At 39.9% G+C, this 26,768-nt stretch overlaps 1 protein-coding gene across 1 annotated transcript in view; it reads left to right on the forward strand.

The window, feature by feature from the left end:
- The first annotated feature begins 3,393 nt into the window (after positions 1–3,393).
- The window catches only part of KIF6 (kinesin family member 6), a 363,044-nt gene continuing 339,669 nt past the window's right edge, over positions 3,394–26,768 (forward strand). The window contains exons 1-3 of the mRNA XM_057698188.1: positions 3,394–3,491; positions 8,183–8,292; positions 13,297–13,371. Coding sequence (XP_057554171.1) covers positions 3,426–3,491; positions 8,183–8,292; positions 13,297–13,371 — 251 coding nt within the window. The 5' untranslated portion in view covers positions 3,394–3,425. The remainder of the gene's footprint in view (positions 3,492–8,182; positions 8,293–13,296; positions 13,372–26,768) is intronic.

Here is a 26,768-nt window from a genome sequence, read left to right on the forward strand (position 1 = left end):
TAGATAGATTTACCCCTTTAAGTGTATTGACAAAAGAGCATAGTCATGTAACCACAACTAAAATCAAGATATGAAACCATTCCACTCCTGCCCCCCCCCCAGAAAAAAAACCTCTCCCATGTTCATTTGCAGTCAACCTCTTTCTCTACCCCCAGCCCTTGGCAACCACTGATCTGGTCAGTGGTTCTATCCCTATAGTTTTGCTTTTTCCAGAGTGTCATAAAAATGGAATTTTAAAGTGTGTAACTTTGAGTCTGGCATCCTTCACTCCGCATAATAAATCTGAGATGCCTCTGCTATGTTGCTTCAGGCATCGGCACTCCACTCCTGTTTATTGTGTGGACGTACCAGTTTGTTTCTCCATTCAGCAGTTGAAGAACTGCTTTGTTTCTAGCTTTTGGCAATTGTGAATAAAACCACAATAATCATTCCTGTTTACCTTTCTGTGTGAACATCAGTTTTCAATTCACTTAGGTAAACACCTGGGGGTAGGATTGCTGGGTCACATGGTAAGTATACATAGAATTTTATATGTAAGAAAGCAGCAAACTGTTTTGCAAAGTAGCTGGTCCATCTTGCATTCTCTCTGGCAGTGTTTGAGAGTTCCAGGTGCTTTGCATCCATGCCAGCTCTTGCTAATGCCAGCTTATTTTCTTCTTTTTAGCCATTCTAAAAGGTGTGTAATCGTATCTTATTGCGGTTTTAATTTTCATTTCGTTAACAATGAATTATGTTGAACATCTTTTCATGTGCTTGCCACCCTTATAGTGGAAAGGGTCTTTTTAAATCTTCGACATCCCTCTTTAAAAAAATAAATTGGGTAGTTTGTTTTCCTATTTATTACTAAGTTTTCAGAATTTTTAAGTATTTCATATGCAAGTCCTTTATCAGGTATGTGTTTTGCAAAAATGTTCTCTCAGTTTGTGGTTTATCTTTTCATTCTCTGTTTCTTTTTAAACCCTTTTCATTTTGAGATAATTGTAAATTCACATGCGATTGTAAGAACTAATGCAGAGAGATCTTGCATCCTCTTCCCCCAGTTTCTCCCGCTGGTAACATCTTGCATAACTATAGTACAATATCACAACCAAGGAATGAACATTGATACAATCCATCCATTTTATCTAATCTTATTAAACTTCCATCAGTTTTATATGCTCGTGTGGGTGTATATGCGTCCGTGTGTGTGTTTTCTTCTATGTGGTTTTATCACATATGTAGATTTCTGTGACCACCACCACAGTCAAGATACAGAACAGTCCATCACAAAGATCCTTTTATAGCCATAGCCACCTCACCCCTTCCCTGCCTCCCTAACCCCTGGCAACCACTAATCTGCTCTCCATCTCTATAATTTTGTCATTTTGAGAATGTTATATAAATGGAATCATACAGTATTTAACTTTTGAGTTTGTCTTCTTTCACTCAGCTTAATTCCCTGGAAACTCATCCAAGTTGTTTTATGTATTAGTAGTTTCTTCATTTTTACTGCTGAATAGTATTCCACAGTTTGACCATTCAGTGGCTGAAGGATATCTGGGTTGTTTCCAGTTTTGAGCTATTATGAATAAAGCTGCCATAAACACACATGTATAGATTTTTGTGTGAACACAAGTTTTCATTTCTCTGGGATTAATGCCCATGAGAATAATTGCTGGATCTTATAGTAGTTGCATCTTTAGTTTTGTAAGAAACTACCTAACTGTTTTCCAGAGTGGCTGTACAATTATCCATGATATGTTTTACATTATATATTCCCATCAGTAATGTATGAGTGAGTCAGTTTCTCTGTATCTTTGGCAACATCTGGTTTTGTGACTATTTTTAATTTTAGCCATTCTGATAGGTGTGTAGTGATATCCCATTGTGGTCTTTGTGTATTGTTCTGGTGGATAGTGATGTGGAACAACTTCCCATGTGTCAAGTGTCTTTTTGAGGAGCCCATCTTTTCTTTTTATTATTTACTTATTTACTTACTTATTTTCCAGCTTTACTGAGATATAATTGACAGATAAGTTAGAGGTACACAATGTGATAATTTGATACACACATATATTGTGAAATGATCATCACAGTAAGGCTAGTTAACAATTCTATCACCTCACATAATTACCTTTTTTTACCTGATAAGATCATTTAGGATTTATTCTTTTGGCAAATATATAACATGATATTGTTAACTCTAGTTACCATGCTGTATGTTAAGCCCCTAGAACTTATAACGGGAAGTTTTTACCCTTTGGCCAAAATCTCCCTGTTTCCACCAACGCCAGCCCCTGGAAACCACCATTCTACTCTCTGTTTCTATGAATTCAACTTTTTTAGATTCCACATATATACAGTATCTGTCTTTTCCAACATATTTCACTAAGCATAATGCCCTCCAGTTCCATCCATGTTGCTGCAAATGCCAGGATTTCCTTCCTTTTTGGTAGACTAATATTCATATATATCCCCATTATAAATATAAAACATAATATATAAAAAATAATATCCCATTATATACATATCTTATTTTCTTTATCCATTCCTCCATTAGTGGGCAATTAGGTTGGCTCCATATCTTGGCTAATATTGCTGTGCATATGGGAGTGCAAATATCCCTCTGATTTCAGTTCTTTTGGATATATACTCAGAAGTGGAAATGCTAGATCACACCACAGTTCCATTTTTAATTTCTTAAGGAACATGCATACTGTTTTCCATAGTGACTGTACCAACTCACATTCCCACCAGCAGTGCACACCAGAGCCCATCCTTTCATGACAGGACAACTGCATGGAAAACAGTCCCCCTTCCTCCAGTTTTGGCCTCTTCCAAAACAGAAGTAGATGAAATGCCCTTCCACAGAACCCCGCGCTTACCCTGAGGTAACCTGTAATTTCCTATTAAAACTCTGTCTCCATCAAACCCTAACCTCCAAGCGGGCCCAGGAAGTTTTCTTCAGCTTAGGATCTCCGGCCAGTATATCGCTGTCACAGATCAAGTGCCATTTCTTCAACGAATGAATAATAAAAACCAGAATGACTTCAATGCTAAAAAGAGGTGTTGGCAGAGAGAGAGTATGGATTAAAGAACGGGCAAGGCGTGGCGGCTGTCACCCCATTAACCACTCTCCAGGCCAGCTCTGTCTGTAAGCCAGGTGCCAGCCCTGACCACAGGCGCATGCGCAGCTCCATCCGCTAGGCCCCGCCCCGCCCCGCCCCGCCCCGCCCCGCCCCGCCCTCAGTGTCTTCCTTCGGGCCTCCCCACCCCGTCAGCAACCAATTAGGGAGAGGAGGCGGTCCCGGTTGGCGCGGTGCTCCTTGGGTAGTGTCCCTAGTTACTGTTGCTAAGGCTGCGGCTCGCCTGAGGCGGCGGGGTCGACAGTTTTGGGAGCCAGGGCCTGAGAGAGGTCAAGAGTCAGTTCAAGAGTCGGGGAGGAGATGGTGAAGCAGACGATCCAAATTTTCGCCAGGGTGAAGCCCACTGTCCGGAAGCAGCGACAAGGGGTACGGGCTGGAGCAGCACAGGCGCCGGCGCGGCGGGGCCTCCCAGGCCGGGGGAGGGGCGGCACGCGAGGGGCCTGGGCCGGGGTGAGGGGTTCGGCGCCAGGCGCGGGATTCTGTCTGGGGTCCAGCACACTCGGACCCGGCGCCCCGGCAGCCTCGCAGACTCTGGCGCGCTGCGGTCAGCGGCGCGGACAGACAGGCACCCAGTCCACTCCCACCCAGCACAGCCCTGTGGGCCCAGGCTAACCTGCACAGAGCCGCCTCCGTACTCCCGGACACACGTGTTCAGGCAGCAGCAGACACGTGCACGTGCATGCACGTCTGCGTGTACACTCACATAGCCTGCGCCCCAGCTGTTCACCCTTACTGCACCCCTTCTGGAAAACAGTCACGCAGCTCTGCCCACCCAGGTACCCTCAAGCTTCTGTCTCGTCCTCAGGCAGAACGTGCAAGCAAGAGAAACGCGTCTATACACGTCTGAGATGATAGGGTGATAGATACAAAGAGAGATGCACAAAGCACACACGGGACTCTGCACACAGTGGGCCCTTAAACTTTGCTGGCTCGCTACATTGTTATTAGGAACAGACACAGGCGCGTTGGCATACACTCACTGCAGACAAGGATAGGTATCTCTGCGTCCTGACACTGAGAATATACGTATACTTTTTATTCCGAAAACATTAACTGAACATTTACTAGGTGCTGCTTCCTCTAGGGTGCTAAACTCGAAAGGGTACAAAGACGGTTAAGACATGACCCTTAGGCTGAGCAGAGATATTGTACTTTGAATGTTTCTCAAATGTTTCAAACCATTCTTTTCTTGCCCTGGGAAGGAGCATAGTCATCCTCACCGCTTAGGTGCTTTGTCTGCATTATCCCTGAGTCTCATGAGAACCCTGCAAGGTTGATGTCATCTTCTTCATTTTATAGATGAGGAAGCTGAGTCTCAGACAAGTTAAATAATTTGGCCAAGCCACCCACTTAGTGAGTGGCAGAACCCTGATTTTAATTAAGTTTTTATTCCAAAACTCTTGGCTCTTGGGACAAAACCTTTTTGCCTCGCAAAAGAAGGCTATAGGCAAGGGCAATCTGAGGCTTATTCACGAGCTTCTGGAATGGGCATATTATTAATAACATTGTATCTCCACCCCGTATCTACACAGCGTGTATGTATATATGTAACATCACAGCAGCTCATAATTTAGCATTTGCCTCGTGTAATTTATGTACTTAAAACAAGGAGAATATAGTGTCTTGTCTTTTCATGCGTGGAATTCATTTCGGAAAAGATGCATGAAAAGATTCTCGTGGAATTCATTTAGGAAAAGATGCATGAAAAAACTCCAAAGAAAATACTGGCTATGTTGTTTTTTTTAATTTTAAGGAATAAAGAGTATAGAACCATGGGTATCACTGTCCCATTTTCTCTCCTCTCACATTCATTTTCAAGAAGGTTTTTAAAGGTGCATCACTTATAAAAATTATATGTAACATTTCCCTCCAGCCCCCCTCAGATTCTTAGCTAAAAATATTGAATGTGTCTGTACTGATTCAGCAGTCAGAAACAGTTGCTTTGATATGGTAATATGGGAGGATGGATAGAGGTGGGACTGGGGGTGGTGGTGAGTTGATAGATAACGTTTGATTTATTTTGAACTTCCTCTTTCCTTAAAATTCAGTGTTTGAATATTTCAGTGTGCTTCCTTTTGCATTTCTTGGGTGAGATTCTGTGGAGTGGCTTGTTTGCTACTCCAGGAAGTATTTTTAGGTCTCATACTGTGTTTTAATAATGTCAGATTTTTACCAAGATGCAACATAAAAAGTAAGAGAACACAGATGGACGAATTTTGAGTTAGTGTAGCCCTGCTCTTCTTTAGAAATTCTACTTTTAGCGCCCCAAAGATAGTGTGGTTGTTTCTCTGACTAGAAATGCCGCTTGTAGCATTAAACCAAGAGTGATTCAAAGGTATTTTTTTTTCCTCTTCATTTTGTGGCCCCATTACTTCATTAAATGTATTCTGTAAGGCACTATAAATTAAATTATGATAATTTATAGTTTAATACATTAAAAGATACATAAAATGAGCCTCTGTGATAATTTTAACAATGGCAGTGCTTTTCATTTGCATAGTGCTTTGTGTATTTTGAACTATTTTCATCTTCATCCTTGCATTTGATCTAATTGTCTCCTATTAAAAAAAACTACTTTATCTCAAATATTTTTATGACTAATGGTAGAAAGCCAGTTTATTAGACTAAATGAGTTTTCTTATTAGGGACTTTTCTTAATGCCTCAAAGAATGGCTTAATGAGAGGGGTCGAGGGTCACTGTTCCTACTCTAATTATTGGTCCTTTTTTGTCTTCTGAGTCCTGAGTGTTGCAGATTTTTAAAAAATGTATGGCACCCCTCACTCCTGTATGTTTTATGTCTTACATACCCCTTTCAGTCACCTGTCTAGCCATTAACCTTTTTTAAAAAGAATTATGTAGTGCCCTATAGGATATAATTTTTAAATGTCTCTTAAGAAAACCTAGCCAGAAAGCCTTGGACCTGATGCCATTACTTTCTACAAATAATTTTATTTTACAGCATGACTTTTCTTACATGAATTCCTCACATTTTAAATGAGAGGGCTCAATAAAAATCTGCTTAGGAAAATTATTCAGACTTTCTGGAGATTTAGGTAGGCTTTTACTTATTTAAGAATATGACTTTTCCCCCATAATCAAGCATCTAAATGGGTCTTAAACAGGAAGTATTGCCTGTTAGAAAGAATTTTATTTCTTGGTGAAAGACAAGAAGTCTTTTTTAAAAACCTCTAAATCTAATGACTAACATTTTTTATGGTGCATTACAAAATGCTTCCATTTCCATGACATCATTTGATCCCCACAGCAATCTTGTAACGGAGGCAATCCTGTTTTCTTTATTTTATGTGTAAGGTACCGAGATTCTGAAAGTGGCGGCTGGTCACACAGCTGGTAAATTGCGATCAGCGTTAGGCCCAGGTCTTTGGACATTGAATCGTGGACTTTTCTTTATAGGCTTGACTCTTGCTTTTCCTGACTAATAAATAAAGGAGTAGATAACCGAGAAGAGAATCAGAGACTATTACACTTGTAGAGGGGGTTGTTTAAGACCCTTCATTTCCATATCAGCTTAAGGAGGTTAAGTGATTTCTCTCAGGTCATTTTCTAATTAGTGGCTGAGCTGGGAAGAGAATCTTGAAAATGACATAAAAGACATGAATTACATGTGTCTTTTGTCAGATGTCTTTTATCAGATACTTGAATATGTCTCGTGTTAACGTGGGCTTCTTTGAACATAACTTGAATTAGGGCATTCATGTGAGCTCTCTGAGAAGGCTCAGACCCAGTCCTTTCATCTCTGTGTCTAGCATTGTGTAAATGCTCAGAAATGCTTATTGGTTGTAGTAAAATGTTAATTTCTGGTACATAATTCCAAAGTAATAGTTAGATAATATGTTGTTGTCAGAGCTATTAGTTTCCCTTTTTCTTTCTTTCTTTTTTTTTTATGGTTTGGAAAGAGGACAGATTAATACAAGAGTAACATTATTGAATGTCATCGAACTCCCCTTAGCTCTGCAAAGGCATGTTCCTAACAGAGAAGTCAGAAATCAATCACTGAGATAAACTTCAAGGTCATATCTAAATGGCAATATAAACACACTACAGGGACTTCCTAGTTGGCACAGTGGGTAAGAATCCACCTGCCAATGCAGGGGACATGGGTTTGATCCCTGCCACAGGAAGATACCACATGCTGCGGAGCAACTAGGCCCGTGCGCCACAACTATTGAGCCTGCGCTCTAGAGCCTGTGAGCCACAACTGTTGAGCCCATGTGCTGCAACTACTGAAGCCCACACGCCTAGAGCCTGTGCTCTACAAGAGAGGCCACCGCAAGGAAAAGCCCGCGCACCACAATGAAGAGTAGCCCCCACTTGCTGCAACTAGAGAAAGCCCCTGTGCAGTAACAAAGACCCAACACAGCCAATAAAATAAATAAATAAATAAATACATTTATTAAAAAACAAAAAGAACACACTGCAGAAAAAGATGTTTTTATTTTCATAAGCATTTACCTGCAAAATGTCTCAGAGCACTAAAGGTTTAGGAATAAAAAAGATCAATCCTGTTTTCTCATTCAGCCCAAGAAGGAGACAGTGCTTTCATCCTGGGTCCATTTGCCTGGTGGTATCCCTCTGTTATTGTCAATACCTAACTTCTGATGGAGCGTGGCTGTGCCATATACGTATAAGTTATTACTTATGGCCATTTTACACCTATGAAAACCAAGCCCAAAGATGAGAATTGTACATTACCAACTAGAATAATTAGTAGTAACAGTGACAAACATTCTCATTCCTCTTGGCGCTGTTAGTTTCTCAGCAATGGAGACAGACACTCAGATACTCAAATTTGAATATTACATCATTCAAAGAGCATCTGAGCTTTGATCAGGCATTGATTTAGGTTTGACTTCTTGTTCAGTTCCATATATTTGTTTGAGTGTGAACAGAGTTTAAACAGAAAAATGATCCAAATGGTGCTGTGTTATGACTTTTTGTCTGAAAAGTACAGTTTTTTAAACACCATAATAACATGGTCATTGTTCAAGCCATAATTTTACCATTTTGTATTCACTTGTTGTCTTCATATTTGCAGATTTATTCCATCAGTGAAGATGAAAAATTAACACCTAGCTTGGAAATCATCTTACCTCGTGATTTGGCAGATGGATTTGTGAATAATAAGCGAGAAAGCTACAGATTTAAGTAAGCCTTCCCTTTTTCACCTTCATTTCTATTTTACTGTTGAACTAACTCTTGTACTGCATTAATATCTGCTGTAAAATCATTGGCACCATTTCTTGGGGGAGAATGTAGTACAATTCTCTATTTTATCTAGTGGATAGAATTCAAGTTGTCTTTTCACTGCCGTGCCCAAAGTTAAAAAGGGGGTATATTCCTGTATCCAACAGGATATATACCAAGATCCCAGCCTTTCTTTACTATATCTGTTTATCAAGTGTTATCTTTTTCCTTCTTGGCCCACTATAGTTTAGCAGTTATGGGAAGTTCAATGCATGACTAAACTTTATTAAAAGATGGCAACTTAAAGAACAATCTGTGTGCTGTATAGGTGAGCCTTCTTAATAAGGTAAATGATATACTGACCTCCTGTATACATATGTACACTCTGTATCTGTTCTGTCCAGTGTACCAGCCACCAGCCACATGTAGCTCTTAAGGACTTGAAATGTAGCCGGTCGGAATTGAGATGTGCTGTAAGGATGAGATATAGCAAGGGTGTTTGAAGGTTTGGTATGAAAAAAAAAGAATATAAAATAGCTCAAGAATTTTTTTCACATTGATTACATATTAAAATGACAAAATGTTGGATATATTGTGTTAAAATATATTAAAATTAATTTTACCTGTTTCATTTCACTTAAAAAATGTGGCTACTAGAAAACTTTAAATTACATATATACTCATATTTATGGGTTGCATTTTATTTCTCTCACACAGTATTGAACTGTATCATTCCAGTGAAAAGTAGCAAACAGCCACCCCCAGATTGTCATCAGTGCCTTTGCTCTGAATACTATTCTAGTAGCCAGGCCTTGAATTTGCAGATTATGGCTGTTTCACAGTCCTTTATTCTCCAGTTTCAGATGACATCATTTCCTTTAATTCCCACTTTTGATTTCTGGGGAAGTTTGAGCCTATATTTAGTCTCTGGCCTAAATTTAGGTAGTAGATTCCTGGGTCCTGATGAAGGAATCCTAATTGCTCTCTTGTATTCGTCTCTAGGCTGTTTTACGTAGGCCTTATTTTGAGACTATTCCTGCCCTGGCCCTTTGGATAAAACCATCTCAAATATTTTTTTGTGTTTTTCTCTCTGTCTCTCTCTCTACTTCTTTTTTCTCTTCCCCATTCCTCCTCCTTCTCCTCCTCCTCACTATTATTATTATTACTTTGTCTCATAAAGATTCTCTTTGGTCTTCACAACTCACCTCTTTGTCTATCACATGTATATCTCGCCCACTGCCTCCACCCCATCTTCTTCTTTTGTCTCCTTTTACAGTGAGTACAAGCAGGATGGCTAGCACATGGTTGCATAGTGAGACGGTCCTAACCTTGTCTTTTTGGCTCCTCATTGCCTTTCATTCTGTCCTTTACAGAATAGCCTTACGTGACTTACTTTTCTGAAGGCAGCATTCTCCCACTGGGATAAGCATGCTGCATACCTCAGTAGCTATGACTTAATGACAGCTGGCCTAGGCCTGTCTCCACAAAGCCACAATTTGCTAAAACATTTTATTCGGCATGATTCTGTTTGATTGCTAAGATTCTGTTTGATTGGCCATGTCTCTGTTGGTCCTTTCCAAAGTACTCTGTATGTTACGTAGATGCAGAGTGCATCTAAACATATGCTTATTGAAAAAGTGCTATTTGCTTATTTTTAAATCTCTTAATCATTCTTTCTAAATCTCTGAATTAAAAATATTGTTTTCAGTATCTTAAATAAAGGAATTAGTAAAATACATATGTTCAGAGACAAATATTTTAAGCTTTTTAAAGGCTGTTTTCTCTCAAGAAAATTCATGCAATCAATAAGTCTTTATTAACCATCCATCGTGTGCTGTTTTAATGACTAGGAATACAGCAGGGAGTGCCACCAAGCTTCTGCTCTTAGGTGCTTACGTTTTAGTGGGCAGAGATGGATAGGCAATGTGTGTGTGTCAGAAAGTGTTGAGCGCTATGGAGGAAAATGAGGCAAGGAAAGGAAATAAGGAGTGCTGGGATGAAGAGCAGCAGAGTGGAGGGGTGGCTGCAATCACAGGGGCTGCAGGGAAGGTGTGCATTTTTAAAAATGAATGAATGAATTAATTGATTGGCTACGTTGGGTCTTTGTTGAGATGCATGGGCTTCTCATTGCAGTGGCTTCTCTTGCTGCAGAGCATAGGCTTTAGGTGTGAGGGCTTCAGTTGTTGTGGCCTACAGGCTCAGTAGTTGTTGCTGGTGGGCTCTAGAATGCAGGCTCAGTAGTTGTGGTGCACAGGCTTAGTTGCTTTGTGGCACGTGGGATCTTCCTGGCAGGGACTGAACCCGTGTCCCTTGCATTGCCAGGCAGATTCTTAACCACCATGACACCAGAGAAGTCCCAAGATGTACATTTTAACAAAAACTTGAAGGAGGTAAGGAAACCAGATGTTCAAATATCTGAGGGATGGGAATTCCAGGCTGAGGATATAGCAAGAGCAAAGTTCCTGGGATGGGAGAGTGCCTGGCACATTTGAAGAAGAGTGAGGGAACTGTGTGGCTGGAGGAGAGTAAACAAGGGGGCTGGGGAGGGGGAAGAAGGTTAAAGTGGCAGGAGAGTGGCCAGAACATATGGAGCTTTTCCCAAAGTGCCCAGAGAAGGCAATGGAGGGTTGTGAGCAGAAGAATGGAATAATCTCACTTATATTTTAGTAGGATCGTTCTTGCTAATGTGTGGGAAGTAGACTGTGAGGGGGCAAGGGAGACCAGGCAAGAAATTACGGCAGCTTGGGCCACAGTAGTAGGAAGTGGAAATGTTGAGGTATAGTTGGGTTCTGGATGTATTTTGAAGGTCAGAGATGACAGAGTTTGCTGATGGCTTGCATATAGAGTGTAATGGAAAGAGAGGAATCAAGGATATACTCTAAGGGTTTTGGACTGAACTTTTAAAAGGGTGGAGTTGTCATTTACCAGGATGAGGAAGACCGGGAGGAACAGATTTGAGGTGGGACGAGATCAGCATTTACCACACAGCCTCCTAATAAATGAAAGGACCTGCTAGGAATCAGGAAACCTAAGTTATGTCTCAAGGCACATTGTAGATTAACTCCACGGCCATGAGTAAATTGCTTTATCTCTCTGGGCCTCAATTTCTTCCTCTGTAAAGGATTAGATTGAATTTGTTAAACTCTGTGATTCTATTTTGCTCTTAAGTGGCTTTCAGAAGATAGCTGATTGTAATGACTTTCCAGATGACTATACAGCTATGTTATATGAAATAAAATGTTTGGGGGTGATAATATTTTGTGTTTAATGCACAATGTGTGATTTATTGAAACTCCTGCCATCTCTTTGGTTTACGTGGTCGTAGATGTCATTCCTCTTAAGGATGTGGGGTTGGGAATGGCTAATTCATTCACTCAGTCATCACCAACCTGGTAAAAGAAGCAAAACAGCCTTAGCATCATCACTTAAAAGCACCACTGGGTCTGTGCTCAGACATCACAGTGGACAGTGCTCTGAAGAACACTTGAGCAGCCATGTTATCTCAACATTCCTATCTGAAGCCCTCATACACCTGTAGGGTTTTGAGGAGTCTTCTGGGCACACTCAGTAAATATTGCTAACATATAATCTGGCCTGCTAAATGAGTACCTGGAGTGCCTTACAATCTCTCTTTGTATACAGTTTCGTTATTTGCTTCTTCAAAAGGGTGGTTGATATGCTATAGGAATCTCTTGAAATTAATGTTGATTAAAGACAATGAATTTCTTTCCATTTTATATTTCCAACCCAGCTCCAGACATCCGTCTGAACTCCTGAGTAATGAAAACAAATGTACGTTTCATGTAGACTCTACTTGAACATGTGCCCAACTGACTTGTGTGGGCAGACACACACCAAACGTTCCTAAGCCACTTTGAAAGCTGCTTAGGACGTGTGTGTTTCAAAGGTTTTGCTTTAAAGTACCCCCTCTCCCAGTTTTTATTCTGCACACTTTTAATATGCAGAAGAGGTGAAGGAGTGATGCAATCAAATCTCCTCTACCCTTTGTGGGAGATTTACCAGTTGTTAACATTTTGCCCTATGGGCTTATGTGCTCTCTCTCTGTCTCTCTCTATCTCTGTCTCTCTCTGTCTCTTTCTCTTTTCCCCTTCTCCTGCTCTTTCCCTCTTTTTCCATTTCTTTCCTGTTTGTCTTGCTCCCTGTCTCTCTCTTCAAGATGTTTGAATGGGGGCTATACTTGCGGGTTGTGAGTTAACACACTGCATAAGGATAGGTTGTGAGTCTCCCCCCAGGTATCCGGCTGTGCTTGTGATCCTGTACTAAGCTAAGTCAGGGTGCCATTGCAAGAAGGGTGCAATGGACACCATCCCACATTGCCAGGCCTCTAGCCTTGCCAGCTGAATCAAGATTTCCTTTACAGGGCAGGTCTATCTTCATTTACTGTTTGACTTTTGGCTCATGATCAACAAAATGAAACAAACGGTCCTGAGAATTAAGTAGCTAATACTAGGAGGCAGTACCTAATTAATGGAAAATAAACTTCACTTTAAAACTTTAAAACTAAGTTCAAAAGTCATACATTTCACAGCTGCGTTCCTTCCTTACAGATCAGACATCAGAAGTTCTTTGGCTGTTTACATCCTGTTCTTGGGTTTCCATTTCATGCACTTATCTAGATTTGAACTTGATGCCAATTGCAGACACTGTCCCTCTTGAGAGCTAAAAAACACACAGTTTATTATTTGGTTCAAAGCTGCTGCAGTTTTTCAGAGGGATTTATTGTGCAGATCTTGTCAAAGCAATACTGTTTACCCACCATTTGTATACAGGGGTACAAGAGCGCAGTGTGTTTGGGGCTTACAGGGCAAACATTGTGTTAGGTTAGGTAAGCCCAGTGATGTAAATATGGGGTAATTTACAAAGCTTTCAGGAGAAAAAAAATGTATTAATCCAATAGTGTTTGAAGGCTCAGCTTTTAAATAATTACTGTTTTCACATTTGCAGATTTCAAAGGGTTTTTGATCAGGATGCAAAGCAAGAGACCATTTTCGAAAACATTGCCAAACCAGTTGCTGAGAGGTAGGACTTCCTATATTTTATTCAGTGGGTTAGTGGTTTTTCATCTTGCCTTCAATTCTCAGATAATTGTGGTAATGTGCTTCAGTATATCAATTATATACTCAGGCTGCAGGGCATGTGATGATGGTAGCACTAATACCTTCTATTCTTACAGCTTGTTTGTTTTAGATTTAGATTCTGAGCCTCAAAACAAACCAATGAGATAGACAGAATAGCTGTTATTATTCCCATTTTGAAAGATATGTAAATCTCTGAGGACTGGAGAGATTAAGTAGCACTGCTCAGGGTTGGTGGCTAGTGGTAGCAGAGTCCTAGACGGTTGTCTAACTGTTAAGTCCAGTGCTATTTCCTCAGTACAATGTTTCAAACATATGGTTAGATGGATGAAGGACTGTGATACCTGGGAGGCCTAATTCTGGTTGGCCCAACTCTACCTCACTATAAAACCTCTATTTCAAAGCTCGACTCTTAGCTTAGGTCCCTTTTGCTTTTGTATACCCAGGTAGTTCCAGGCTGCTGACTACTAGAACCAAACTCACATGAGAATAAGTATTCAGAATAAATTGGCATGCCATTTTATTAATATATGTTGGCAAAGTCTCCTTGGGACTAGACCCCCAAGCCCTTAGATAAGCACACTCTCCTTCTGTAGGGAGTCTATATGGGAAACCACTACTCATAAGATTGCTTTCTGATCCTGAAATCATTTGGGTGATTTTAATGATGTCATTATCCCCAAATATATCTATCTTTATGATTAGAATGAAAAAATATATCTGCTAAATAAACCCATTTTTCAAGTCCACTAATCAGTACACCCTCAACGATGACATTCCTGAAAATATATTGACACATATTGTCTCTCAAACTCCTGTTTCATGGATCCTGCTCAAAGCACACGATCTTGCTTTTCTTCCAGCTTTATTGAGATATAATTGACACATGATACTGTGTAAGTTTAAGGTGTATGTGTTGGTTTGATATATTTACAAGTTGCAAAATGAGTATCACCATAGTATCAGCTATCGCCTCCATCTCGTCATATAGTTCCTATTTCTTTTTTGTGGTAAGAACATTTAAGATTTGCTCTCTTAGCAACACTTAAGTATATGGTATATATTATTATTATAAGTATTATTAGCTATAGTCGCCTTCCTGTCCATTAGGTCCCTAAACTTGTTAATCAAGCCCTTCTCTTTTTATACTATCTTCCATCACAGTGGGTAAAGTATAATTGAGTAGGTTTAAGCTGTTTTAGTTGTAGTCACAATCCAATAGCATCTCTTTAGACTAAATCCAGATGTCCTAGACTGGATGTCACACATTTCTAAAATTCTCTTCTTTTTAGTAATGCTTCGGGTTATGTCATTTTTCAGGTAGCTCATGTCATGTGTTTTATTTTGAGACTTCCTAAAATCATTCAGGGAGGAGACCTTAGTTTGTGTTTCATGGATGTCTGTTCCCCCACACCCCCACTACTGACTGCCTCTCCCATCTCAAGCCCACTTTCCCCTTCAGCCCTTGCTGAGCCCTCTGCCTGAAATTTTCTTCCTTCAGAAACATGCAGAGTTGCTTCCTTAGCTCTTTTGAAGTCTGTGCTCATGCATCCCCTTCTCAGGAAGGCCTTCCTTTATTAGTGCCCTTTATTAGATCTGAAACTACATTCCCTGTCACCCTTCCCTATTTTATTTTGTTTTAGCATTTATCACCATCTGATGTACTATATATTCTACTTACTAGTTTTTTTGTCAGCCTTCTACTAGAACAAAAGCTCCATGAAGGCTGGGGATTAATTTGTTTTGTTCACTGACTTGACAAAGATTCCCCACCTGATGATGACAAGATTTCAAAAATGACAGGCAAGAGCATTTTTATCCAGGCCATTGAGGTTGGTCCTAGAGAATCATATCTTGCATCAGTAGGAAACATTCCTCATTGTCCTTTTTAATACTTTTCTTCTTGTATCCCATTTTTCCTGAAACTATTTTTTGCTGTTTTTTTTTTTCCTGTTAACCTTTATCTGGTTTATCTTTCTCAGTCTCTTAACTCAACTGCCCTGTGTCATTTTATTTTTAAGTATAGATCTGGTAAATAAAATATAGCTGACTTTTGCCTTTGTAGCCAAACTCAGAGTCCTTGATATTTAATTGGTTACCTTAACCTGTTTATATTTATTATAGTTACGGTAATAGTGTCTGGAGCTATTCTTCCTCTCAATTTATTTTTTTCCATTTATCATTCTATTTTTTTTTTCCTTTCTTGCTGTTTGTTGATTTGACTGCACTCTTTATTGTTGTATTCGCTGCTTTCCATTTTCTCTCTCAAGGTGTACACACATCTGTGTGGTTTACATCCAGATATTTAAACTTACCTGTGCTTTTTCTTAACATCTGAACTTCTTCCCTCAGCTTGCCTGTCTGCATCTCTTCTCCCCCGGCAGGGACCTTGGCACACTTTTGCTTTGCCTTTCCTCCTCTCCCAGCACTTTAATTGCTGAGACCTTCCTATAATTTCGTTCTGGATTGTTATTAATCATTTCTATCATCAGCGTTTACTTATATTCATCTCTAAGTTGTATTTGTTTCTTTACTTATCACTGTTTATGTCTGTTTCTTGGATCCCCTTTTAGCTTTGCTGGTAATCATCTTCTAATAATGTTTTTAGAGAGAGTTCAAGACTGGGGAGCTTTCTGAAGCTTTCCATTCCCCATCACAGCTAAATGGCAGTTTGACCAGGTGTAGAATTCTGGGTCAAAAATTCCATTCTCTCATAACTGTGCAGATTTTGCTCCATTGTCTCTTTGTATGCAGTGTTGCTGAATAGATGTCAGTGTCAATCTGCATCTTATTTCTTCTTAGGAAATACCATTTTTCTCCTGGATGTTTTTAGGGTTTTTTTTTTCTCTTTGTTTTTATGAAATTTTATATCAGTGATATGAGTCTGTTGAAACATTCAGCCACTTCAATCCGAAAACCCTTATATTCAAGCTCAAGGGTCATCACATTGCTAATTTCTTTGATAACTAAAAAATTAATTTCCTCCTCTCCAACTTATTTATTCTTTCTTTCTGGAACTTCTGGATCCAGAACTACCAGTTCTATCCTTCAGATATTATAACTATCCATTCATAGTTCCTACCTCTTTGTATTTTGGTTCTGAAACCATTAGCTCAATCTTGCAGGATGGTGATTTGCTTTTCAGACATGTGTATTCTCTATTGCTTGCCTCTGAAGTCTTTAATTTTACAATCTTATTTTTCATTTGTAGAAAATGAAAAAAGTCTATTCTTGTTTATTGTTGTGATATCCTCCCTTCTGTTTCTGAAAAAAATTATTATCTTTTTTGGAAACACTGGCTTTTTTTTTCTATGTACTTTTTCTTTATGTAAATGTTCTTCTACTGTTGAGTTTGGTGCCTTGCATTTCTGGTACAGATTTTCCTCAGACATTTGGAGTGTCTTAGTGGTGGGCTCACCTCTGTCATTTGAGAGTGCCATTGTCTGTTTGAAAATGCTGTTTCTGTTCACTGTGGCTCCCCTGGTGCCTGTGATGAAGGAAAGTGTGGGCCGTGGGCAGGGTATGCCCTGAGCTTGTCTGCTGTGTGTGAGAACACTCTTTCCTCCTGGTGTTGCTTACCACCAGGGGCTCTGGTCACTGTCACTAATCCAGGTTCCTACTCTGCAGGAACGTGTTCTTCAATACATGGATGGACAGATGGAGCAGACTCACATCTCCCTCTAATTCATCTGCAGAGGAGAGGGTTATCAAGCAAATTAACACTAACCTAAGAGCCCAGGGGAATCACTATTTTCACTGCCTATAAATATGTCATGTATAGTATGCTCACACTTCATGAAAACTTGAATTGTGTGACTTTGAAATGGTAAAATATGAAGTATCAATAAAGTCTCATTTATACACAATATTTGAAGTAGTATTTATCCCCATAAATTGAAAAATGTTTTCTTAAGAATTATATAATTTGGCAGGCCTGGTGAATGGAAACCGTGCCACTTTAGATGTTAAGTGGAAGTGCCTGCTGTTCCTGATGAAGATTGGTCTCCAGGAACACATGCTCAGCATAAATACAGCTCATCTACACCATCCCTTTGAAGCTACTCTATTGGGTTAACCTATTGTAGCTTAATTCTGGTTACTGTATACAATTAAAGCTAAATAAAATTAATCACATTTCTTTCCAAAATTCTGCACTTCAGGAATCTTACTAATTTAGATGCATCTTTTCCTACTTAATTCAAATCAATGACATGACTCCATGACTGTAGAATTGCAGGACTGGTGGTGAGAATTTATAAAGCTCTAAATTTGTATCATTGGAAATTAAGTAAAAGAATCTTTGTGGTTATTTTTTGTTTAGCATATCTCGACTAGGAAGTACATTCCGCTTCTTCTGAACTTTGATGTTTCTGAAATATACCTTATGTTGTTTAGTGACAGGCAAAAACTGCCTTCTATCATATTAATTTTGCTCACTGGTTTTGAAATAATTTTTTGGAAAGATAAAACTTATTAGGTCCACAGATATGTTTAGTATATGGTAGTGTACCATATAAGAGTTTGTAGCTTTATTTGATGCTTTATCCGGTGTTATGCTTCTCAGACTGGAGTGCATTGATCTTAGAAGTGTATGATACTCTATCAGGGGGTACCTGAAGCCACAAACTGAACATAGCACATCACTCTGGAGTATGAATTTTACTTAAAGATTTAGGGAGAAAACTTTGAAGTCTAGACTTTTCAGAGATTTTATCACATGCACTTGTAAATCTGCAGTATCCGAGTCCAGCCAATCTTATGTTTTACCTAAAAGCTTGGGATATAAGAAATTTATTTTAGGTACAGCGAGTGCTTTTGGAAAAATTTGGAAGTTTAGTGTTAGAGAAGAACATGATTTGATCAAAATGAATAGGGTGCACACTGCCAGGAGGACCAGTTGTGCCAAAGATATAGGTCCCCATAGCTGGCACTGGACAGCTAAAGCCTCTGCACTGCAACAAGGCCAACCAGGCTGGGTTTTGGAAACTTATTGTGAACCATCGCTTTTTCACCTTTGATTTTATGAATGATGAACAATATCAAGGGCAGCCTTTCAATTTTTGAGAAGAAGAGAATGAAGGGGAAAAGAAAGCTCCCAGGGCTACCACCTCAGACTTGGAGAAGGATGTCCGAGAATATCTGTCCACCTCTGCTCTGGCTGGGTGGGAGGCCAGGGCTCGGTAGAGGGATTTCCTTATGGGAGGGGCAGTCCCACACTCCAGTGGGGCCAGTGCCAAGCCCAGCAGGGCTCTCACCTGTGCCCTAGGAAACAGGCTTTGCAGATGATGCTATGGGTCACATAGCTTGCCTAGTCCTGCTGCACAAGCAGAGAATAGATCTGCACCTTCAAGACAAGGGGACCAGAATGGGAGAGAAGGAGGGCCACAGAAGAGTATTTAAAATAAATCTTGGGACTTCCCTGGTGGTCCAGTGGTTGGGACTTCGCCTTCCAATGAAGGGGGTGTAGGTTTGAACCCTGGTTGGGGAGCTAGGATCCCACATGCCTCGTGGCCAAAAAACCAAAACATAAAAAAACAGAAACAGTGTTGTGAAAAATTTAGTGAAGACTTTGAAAAATGGTCCACATCAAACAAATCTTAAAAAAAAGTCTTATTGGCTTAAAAAAAAAGTCTTATTATTCATCTCCGTGTACTCATGCTTCTACCTTGTCTGGCTCAAAAAATTTGGCAACAAATAGAATAATCTAATTCTGGCCTCAGCCCTGTGACTCACTCACTTTGTGTCTCTGGGTAAGACCTGTCACTTCTGAATTAGTTCTACCATCTGAGAAAGGTTGATGCTAATACTACCAAGTTTACCAGGTTGTTTTGAGGATGAAAAGAAACAACGCATATGAATGTACTTTGTGAACATCAATGCCCTGTTCAATCTAAGAGTTGAAAAGTTGGAAATCTTTATTCTTTTTGCCACTTGAAAACAATGCCCAGTGACTTCTGGCTCCAGACCAAGATGAAGTAGACAGACTTCTCCCTATTCCTCTCACTAAGTACAGCTAAAAACTCTGGGCGTTATATATAAAAGAAATACAAGGAGACCTCGAAAGGTGGAGAGAAAAAGGTAGATTGGCCAGGGGACCTCAGGACCTAAAGGAATGACACAGAAGTGAATTTCTTGTGTTTTTTTCTTGTTTGTTTTGTTTTGTTTGCCTTATGTATTCCAGACTGGATGCTGGAGAAACGCAATCCAAAAGCACCAGTAGACTTAGACAAAAATGCCCCCCAAATTCTGCTCTCTAGAGCCAAGGCACCAGGAAGGGGGCAACCCAGTGAGACAGGAACTTTTAGATACTGGTTGTCCTACTCCATCCAGATACCATGGAAAAATCCATGGCCCCACCTTTACCCAGACAGCAAAGGCCTGGCTATAACAAGGCACCCCGTTCCCCTGCTGCCAGGGTGATTTCTGAAAAGGAGTGGGAGGACTTTCCTCCTCACTTGGAGGTAACAGCTTCTCCTTTCCCCTCCCCCAGGTTGTCAGTGGAAGTCTCATGGAGATCCTGGAGTTCACCACCATCCAGCAGTAACAAGGCCTCCCCACCTTGATGTGAGGTCACTGAGCATCACAAAGTACCCACCCCCTCCTATCCAGGGAGGTGTCAGTTGAGGTCTAGAAGGGAGCCTGAAGTCTCACCTCTGTCCGTGGGAGTGAGGTCCCTCCACAGGTGTCAAGAGAGGCAGAGTGGAGAACCAGGACCTTACCCCCACCTGGCAGTAGTGAGGTAACACCAGTAGCATGGTGTCAGAAGAGACCTGCTAAAGCAGAAGTTTTAAGTATGATCTAGAATCTCATAACTAATGCCTAGACTGTCCAGGATACAATTAAAAATTATGTATTAAATAAAAAATATCAAGAACTAGGAAAGTATCAGCAGATGCTAAAATATAGATAACACAGATCTTAGAATGACTTGACAAGGATTTTAATGCAACCATCATAAAAATGCTTTAGTGAACAATTGTGAACATGTTTGAAACAACTGAAAAGGTATAAAGTCTTGGCAAAAAAAAGACGATATAAAGAAGAACCAAATGGGAATTTCAGATTGAAAGTACAATAACTGAAATTATAAATGTAGTGAAAAAAAATATATATATAATGGATGGGCTCAATAGCAGAATGGAGAGGTCAGATGAAAGAATCAATAAATTTTAAAGTGTAACAATAGAAATTACCCAATATGGACAACAGAAAGTAAATAGACTGAAAAAAAAAATGAACAGACTCTCAGGGACCTATGAGAACTTCAGCAAAAGATCTAACATTCATGTTATCAGAGTCCCAAAGGACAGGAGAAAAAGAGTATAGTTGAAAAGTATTCAAAGAAATAGTGACTGAAAATTCCTTAAATTTGGCAAAAGGCATAAACCTAGAACTTTGTGAAACTGAGAAAGTTCCAAACAGGATAAACTCAAAGAAATCCACTCTAAGACAAATATTAGTTAAACTTCAGAAAACTAAAGACAAAGAAAAAAACCTGAAAACAATTAGAAAGAAATGATACCTTACAGGGAAAAAATAATTTGAATTATAGTGTATTTTTCATCAGAAAGTATGGAGTCTAGAAGGAAGTAGCAGAATATTCTCAAGTGCTGAAGGAAAAGAACTGTCAGCCCAGAATCCTATCCCCAGTGTAATTATCTTCAGGAATAAAGGAGAAACAAAGACATTTTCAGACAAAGGAAAACCAAGAGAATTAGTTGCCAGCATGTCTACCCTAAAAGAAGAGATAAAGGAAGTTCTTAGAAAGAGAGAGAATGAAAAAAGAATGAATCTTGGAAGATTAGAACCAAAGAAGGAGCAAGAGAAAGAACAAAAATATACACTAAACTTTTTTTTCTCTTGAGTTTGAAAAATTGTGTTTGATGAAGCAAAAAACAAAGCATTGTCTGATGACAGTTATAAACAGGGGAGGGGAAAATGATTTAAAGGGAAGTTAGTTTTCTATACTTCATTCAAACTGATAAAGTGTCACAAAATCATTAGATCTCTGTGGTGATGGAATAGTTCTGTATCTTGATTGCAGTGTTGGTTACTTGAATCTACACATGATAAAATGGCATAGAACTCTACGCACGTATTGTACCAAGGTCAGTTTCCTGGTCTTGATAATATGCTATAGTTATGCAAGATAGAACTATTGGGGGAAACCGGGTGAAGGTGCACAGAACCACTCTGTACTCTTTTTGCAACTTCCTATAAATTTATAATATTTCAAAATAAAACATTAATATTCCCAGATAGGAAAATTTTAGTGTCATTTGTTTTGTGATGTTCTTCTATTCAGTAAATTCAGCAATCTGACTGATTAGACTAGAACTTCCCCCCCATGGGTCTCAATAAAGCTAATTTCATTAGGCATTCACCCAAACATGCCTTCCAGTAAACACTTTATTTTTCTCAAAGTTGACTTTCAAGCAGAAAACAGTGGTCAGCCACCAAACTGTAGAAAAACGTATTGGCTCCCATAGATCTGTTCAACTTCAGGCCACAATTTCACTTCACCAGATGCATTGTTTATAAACGTGTACCTGTACTTGGCTCCACTTCCTACTACATTGAATTTCCTTATAACATCACAGTTATGGCTTTTGTGATTTTACTAGTACTCTTAAAGTTTTAACACTTTTTAAATTATACTTTCATCTGAAAACATGGCTTTGTGTTTAAAACCAGGAAAACATATCAGCTTAAAACCATGGAATTAGATAAGATGATGAGCTAGAGGTGCTCTAAGATCCTAACGGGGAAAGGGGTAGTAATGCCACTGCACCAACAGCGAGTGAGCTTGGAGAGAGCTGCGGCAGTCCACCAAACAAGCAGAGCTTTCCTAAGGATGCACTTTTAAAGTATGAATTGTATCATTGTAGTTAAACACATGACTCTAAATCTGGATGCCTTTTCTTAAGAATGACCAATCAAGAAATTGAACGATACTGTCATTTTTGCAGTGATAACTACAGGTGGAAGCTGTTTGTGGTTCATCTGATAAAATACCTCTGGAGAAATGGCTGAGCGTTGTATGGAGCCATTTGACTGTGGGGACAGTGAGTTCTCTGACAGAACGTGTACATGTGATGGAGATCGCTGGGCCAGTGGTAAAATAAAAAGCATATTCAAATTAATGACAGTAAGGAAAAGCTTGAGCAGTGCATCAGAGATGCCCTCACACAGCGATGTGACTCCTTCACTAGAAGGTGCCTGTCGTAGGCTGCCACCCCACCTCCCTCAAGCAGATCCTGAGGCCAGGATTTGAGTGTTTCAAGTAGTTTACTTGCGAGGTGAGCCCAGGAAGCACCAGTCAGGGTGTGGGGGAGGGAGGCGGGGAAGGAAAGGAAGCCACTTCCAGGTACATTAAAGAGCAAGTTACCACCATGGGCAACTGGGACCGAATCCCACTGGTATTCTCTGGGGGACTGTGAGGAACAGGCCTCCGCGTTGCCCCACCGGAGGGTGAAGAAATGCCTTTGTATTTAACCTCCCCATCTGTCACTGGTTGGAGCGCTGCTTCCAGACTGTTAGCACCTTGGTACTCCCAGCCTCACCTGTACATGAGTGAAACGAACACCTTAGGCAGGGTGAGTGTGTGGGCAGAGAGCCACAGGCTCTTGCGCAGGAAGCCATCAGCGAGAATGGGAACAGGGAGTCTCGAGTAGCCAGGGGTGGGGGCACTGCTACTTCTGCTGCGATACACCCACATTTCTGCTCATTGTAGCCTGGAAGCTTCTGGACTTCTCTCCTCAGCAATTACTCAACAGAAAAGCAGGTTGAAACAAAATCCAAAAGAAAACCCGGAAGCCAATGTTATTTGTATCTACATTTTATGTGAGATTGGGTTCTTAAAATATTGTGATACCAGAATGGAGAGAAGTTACCTGCATATGGAGTGTGGTGAGCACTCTCCTCATTTCTTCCCAATATTCTGACATTCACATACTCAGTATCATTTTGCCCACTAACACCTGAGGATAGTAGAAAGCTTCCCTCACTCATAATAATTTAGTTTTTTTGGCCACACCATGAGGTATGCGGGATACTAGTTCCCTGACCAGGGATCGAACCCTTGCCCCCTGCATTGGGAGCGTGGCATCTTAACCACTGCGCCGCCAGGGAAGTACCTCATCCATAATAATTTAAAATATTATACTGCTGTTCCTCAAACACGTCAAGGGTGTTCCCAACTCAGGACCTTTGTACTTTCTCTTCTTCCCTCTGCCTAGAATCCTCCCCTCCCAGGTTTGCTCCTGGCTTATCCCTTCCTGTCCCCCAGGTCTCTGCTCAGATGTCTTCTCCATGAGACCCTCCCTGACCACTCGATGTGAAAGAAAGCTCTCACCCCACACTCATTCCTTAAATGTGCTCTATTTTTCTTTATCGCATGTATCACCAACTAACACACTATATGCCGTATTTACTTGTTAAATTTGTTTACTGCCTGCCTCCGCCCACTCAAATGTAACTCCGTGAAGGCACAGGCTCTATCTTTGTTCACTGCTGTGTCCCCCGCTTCTAAGACAGTGTCAGGTGCATACTGCCTACTCTATGAATATTTGTTGAGTGAGAGAACCAGCACATAGAGGGTTATCTTTTAGGAGCTGTAAGCCTTCCCTTTCTTGCTGAATGCATAGTGATGGGCTTTGTTTCTTGTAAAAGGGGTTTTACTTTTGGTTCCTTCCCGAGATATTTTTTTGGACAGAGATCTTTTCAGCAAATCAAAAATGAAACAACAGAGAGCTGCTTTTTTGTCTAGTCTAATGGTTCTCAAAGTGTGGTCCCTGGACCAACAGCATCAATGTCACCCAGGAACTTGTTAGAAATGCAGATTCTTGGGCCTCACCCAGACCTGTTCATTCAGAGCAATCTGTGTTTGAATAAGCCCTCTAAATGATTCTGAAGCACTAAACTAGAACTAAAGTTTGAGATTCTCTCATCTTGACATAAAGGTTAATACAGGTTGGGAGGGGTTGGGGGGCAGGGACAGAGGGTATTTGTGGTATTTGTCTTTTTTTTTTTTTTTTTTTTTTGGCGCTGTTACTCCATAGTCACTTATCTTTTTTTAAAATTTTATTTATTTATTTATTATTTTTTGGGGGGTACACCAAGTTCAATCATCTGTCTTTAACGATATCTTTCCCAGAGATCTGATATGTACTCTATACAACTTTCCAATTCGGAAATTGGTGTTTGTTTGTTTATAATTTACATCCCACTTATTTATAAAATAAATCAAAGTACCTTACCCTAATGTTAAGGCTGGCTTCATGGGCATGAGACCCATGTAGTAACACGGGGACCCATCCTGATTTAATACTCTGTTGTTAACATTGATAGGAAGATTAAAAAGTAGCAGAGACATCAGAGACTATTTGGACTAAGCTAGGTAATTAATTAATTATGACTACTTTTCAGGAACTTACTAATTCTCTCTAAAGAAGTAATTGTGGGAGACTGCATAACACATTGATTAAGACGGTGGGCTTTGGAGCCATACAAGCTTGGTTCAGCTCCCAATTTTAATACTTAATAGCTTTGTGGCTTTGGGCAAGTTACTTAATCTCTCTGTGTCTCAGTTTTTAATCTGTAAATGGGGAAAGTGATACCGTAATAGCTACTTCATTTGCCATGATGAGCAAATGGGCTATACATGAAAAACACATGCCTCAGTACATAGTATGTGCTCAGTAACTATTAGCTTTCATCCATTTTTGGCTCCTCACCAACATTTTTATAGAAAAAGATTTTTCATTCCAGTTCAGGATTTTACCAAGTTATGAATGTTTTTCTTTTTGGATTTTTTTTCCCCTCGACTGTTTTTAGCTTTGATTTCTCCCGAGGCACAAGTTTGCCATTTTACCATAGATCTTTATTTTAGGATTTGAGGATGCATTTACCGATGATCCAAAGATAGTTCTAGTTATTACTATTCACCTTCATATCCTGCCAAAGAATGGTATACAAAGAAAGCAAATAGAATGCAAAGCCTTCTGGAAGATCCTTCCTACACAAATATGTAGTGATTGATTACAACTGGCAAGATTTTTACTTTAGTTATTTGAATTTATAATCGACTGTGGCAAAAAGCACAACCATAGTTAAAATATGCTTTTTAAATTGTTGGAGAAAATATAGCAGTAAATTTATCTAGTGCTTTATCATTTGCAGATCTAAATATCTTTCTCATTTGAAAGCTGCTTTCCTTGAAGCAGAGCTCTTTTAGCAGAACTTCCATCATTCTCAGCAAATTTGGCCTTTCCTAATCTTGGACATGTGGTTTTGGTCAGATTTTTAGTGTACTTCTTGCTAAATAACATATTATTTATTATGTTAAATAACAAATTTACTTACTGTTATTTGATAATAGTGAGTGCATTTCATTTTATATAGAGCTCTGCCAATCTTACAGAATTTTCACAAGTGTTATCTCACTTAATTTTTACCCTTATGGGTAGATAGGTATTATTCCCATTTTAGATAAGAAAACCAGCGCTCTGAGTATTTAATTGACTTCTTCAGGATCATGCAGTAATTAAGCTGTGGAGCTGAGACTGGAATAGATCTTCCTTTCATAGTCCTTTGATCCTGAACTTGCTGTATCACACAGCTGTGTTTATGTATTTCCTTCCATTTCACAAAAAATTGCCCTGACTAAATTCACCAGTGATGTTCCTGTCACTGAATCAGTGGACGTCTTTCAGGCTCCATCCCGTTTGACCTTTCAGCTGGGGCACAGCAGGCAGCACCCATGTCATAGCTTTTGGCCAGCTGCACACCTGGGAACAGTCCAGGGCGCTGTGGGACCCTGGGGGGTGGGGGGGGCATGCTAGGACTGTGACCTAGATGTGTGAGAGTGACCACCATAGCATCAGAAGTGGCCACATGAGATGATAGGGGCTTCCCAAGGGAGCAGCACTGGGACAGGCATGCAAGGCTGGCTGTCCCTTGTGTCCCCAGAGCTGGTCCTGGCAGCATCTGATATTTAAGTCTCCCTCCTGAGCACTGGGACAGGAATTGCTGGTGCTTAGGCTGCAAACTTTGCCAGTAAGTTACTACGGAATAAAAACATATATGTGGACATTGCAATAAAGCATATCAGAGAGTTGTTAGAATTCTTCAGAGAGGTTAGAATTTTCAGTTTTGAAAACTGCTGCAACATTGTAAAGAAAATATCTACAGGCTTAGAAATAGAAATTAAAGATCATCACATTCAACAGAAAAGGATACTATTTTCATATGAAGCTTGAGATGAACCAATTAATGAAGACAATTTTAAAATTAAATTTTTCCTTGTAATCGTATAGTGATTGAATGCATAAACATGTGTTT

Source organism: Hippopotamus amphibius, chromosome 11 (genome assembly GCF_030028045.1).
Source record: "Hippopotamus amphibius kiboko isolate mHipAmp2 chromosome 11, mHipAmp2.hap2, whole genome shotgun sequence".
In the NCBI taxonomy this organism is placed as follows: domain Eukaryota; kingdom Metazoa; phylum Chordata; class Mammalia; order Artiodactyla; family Hippopotamidae; genus Hippopotamus; species Hippopotamus amphibius.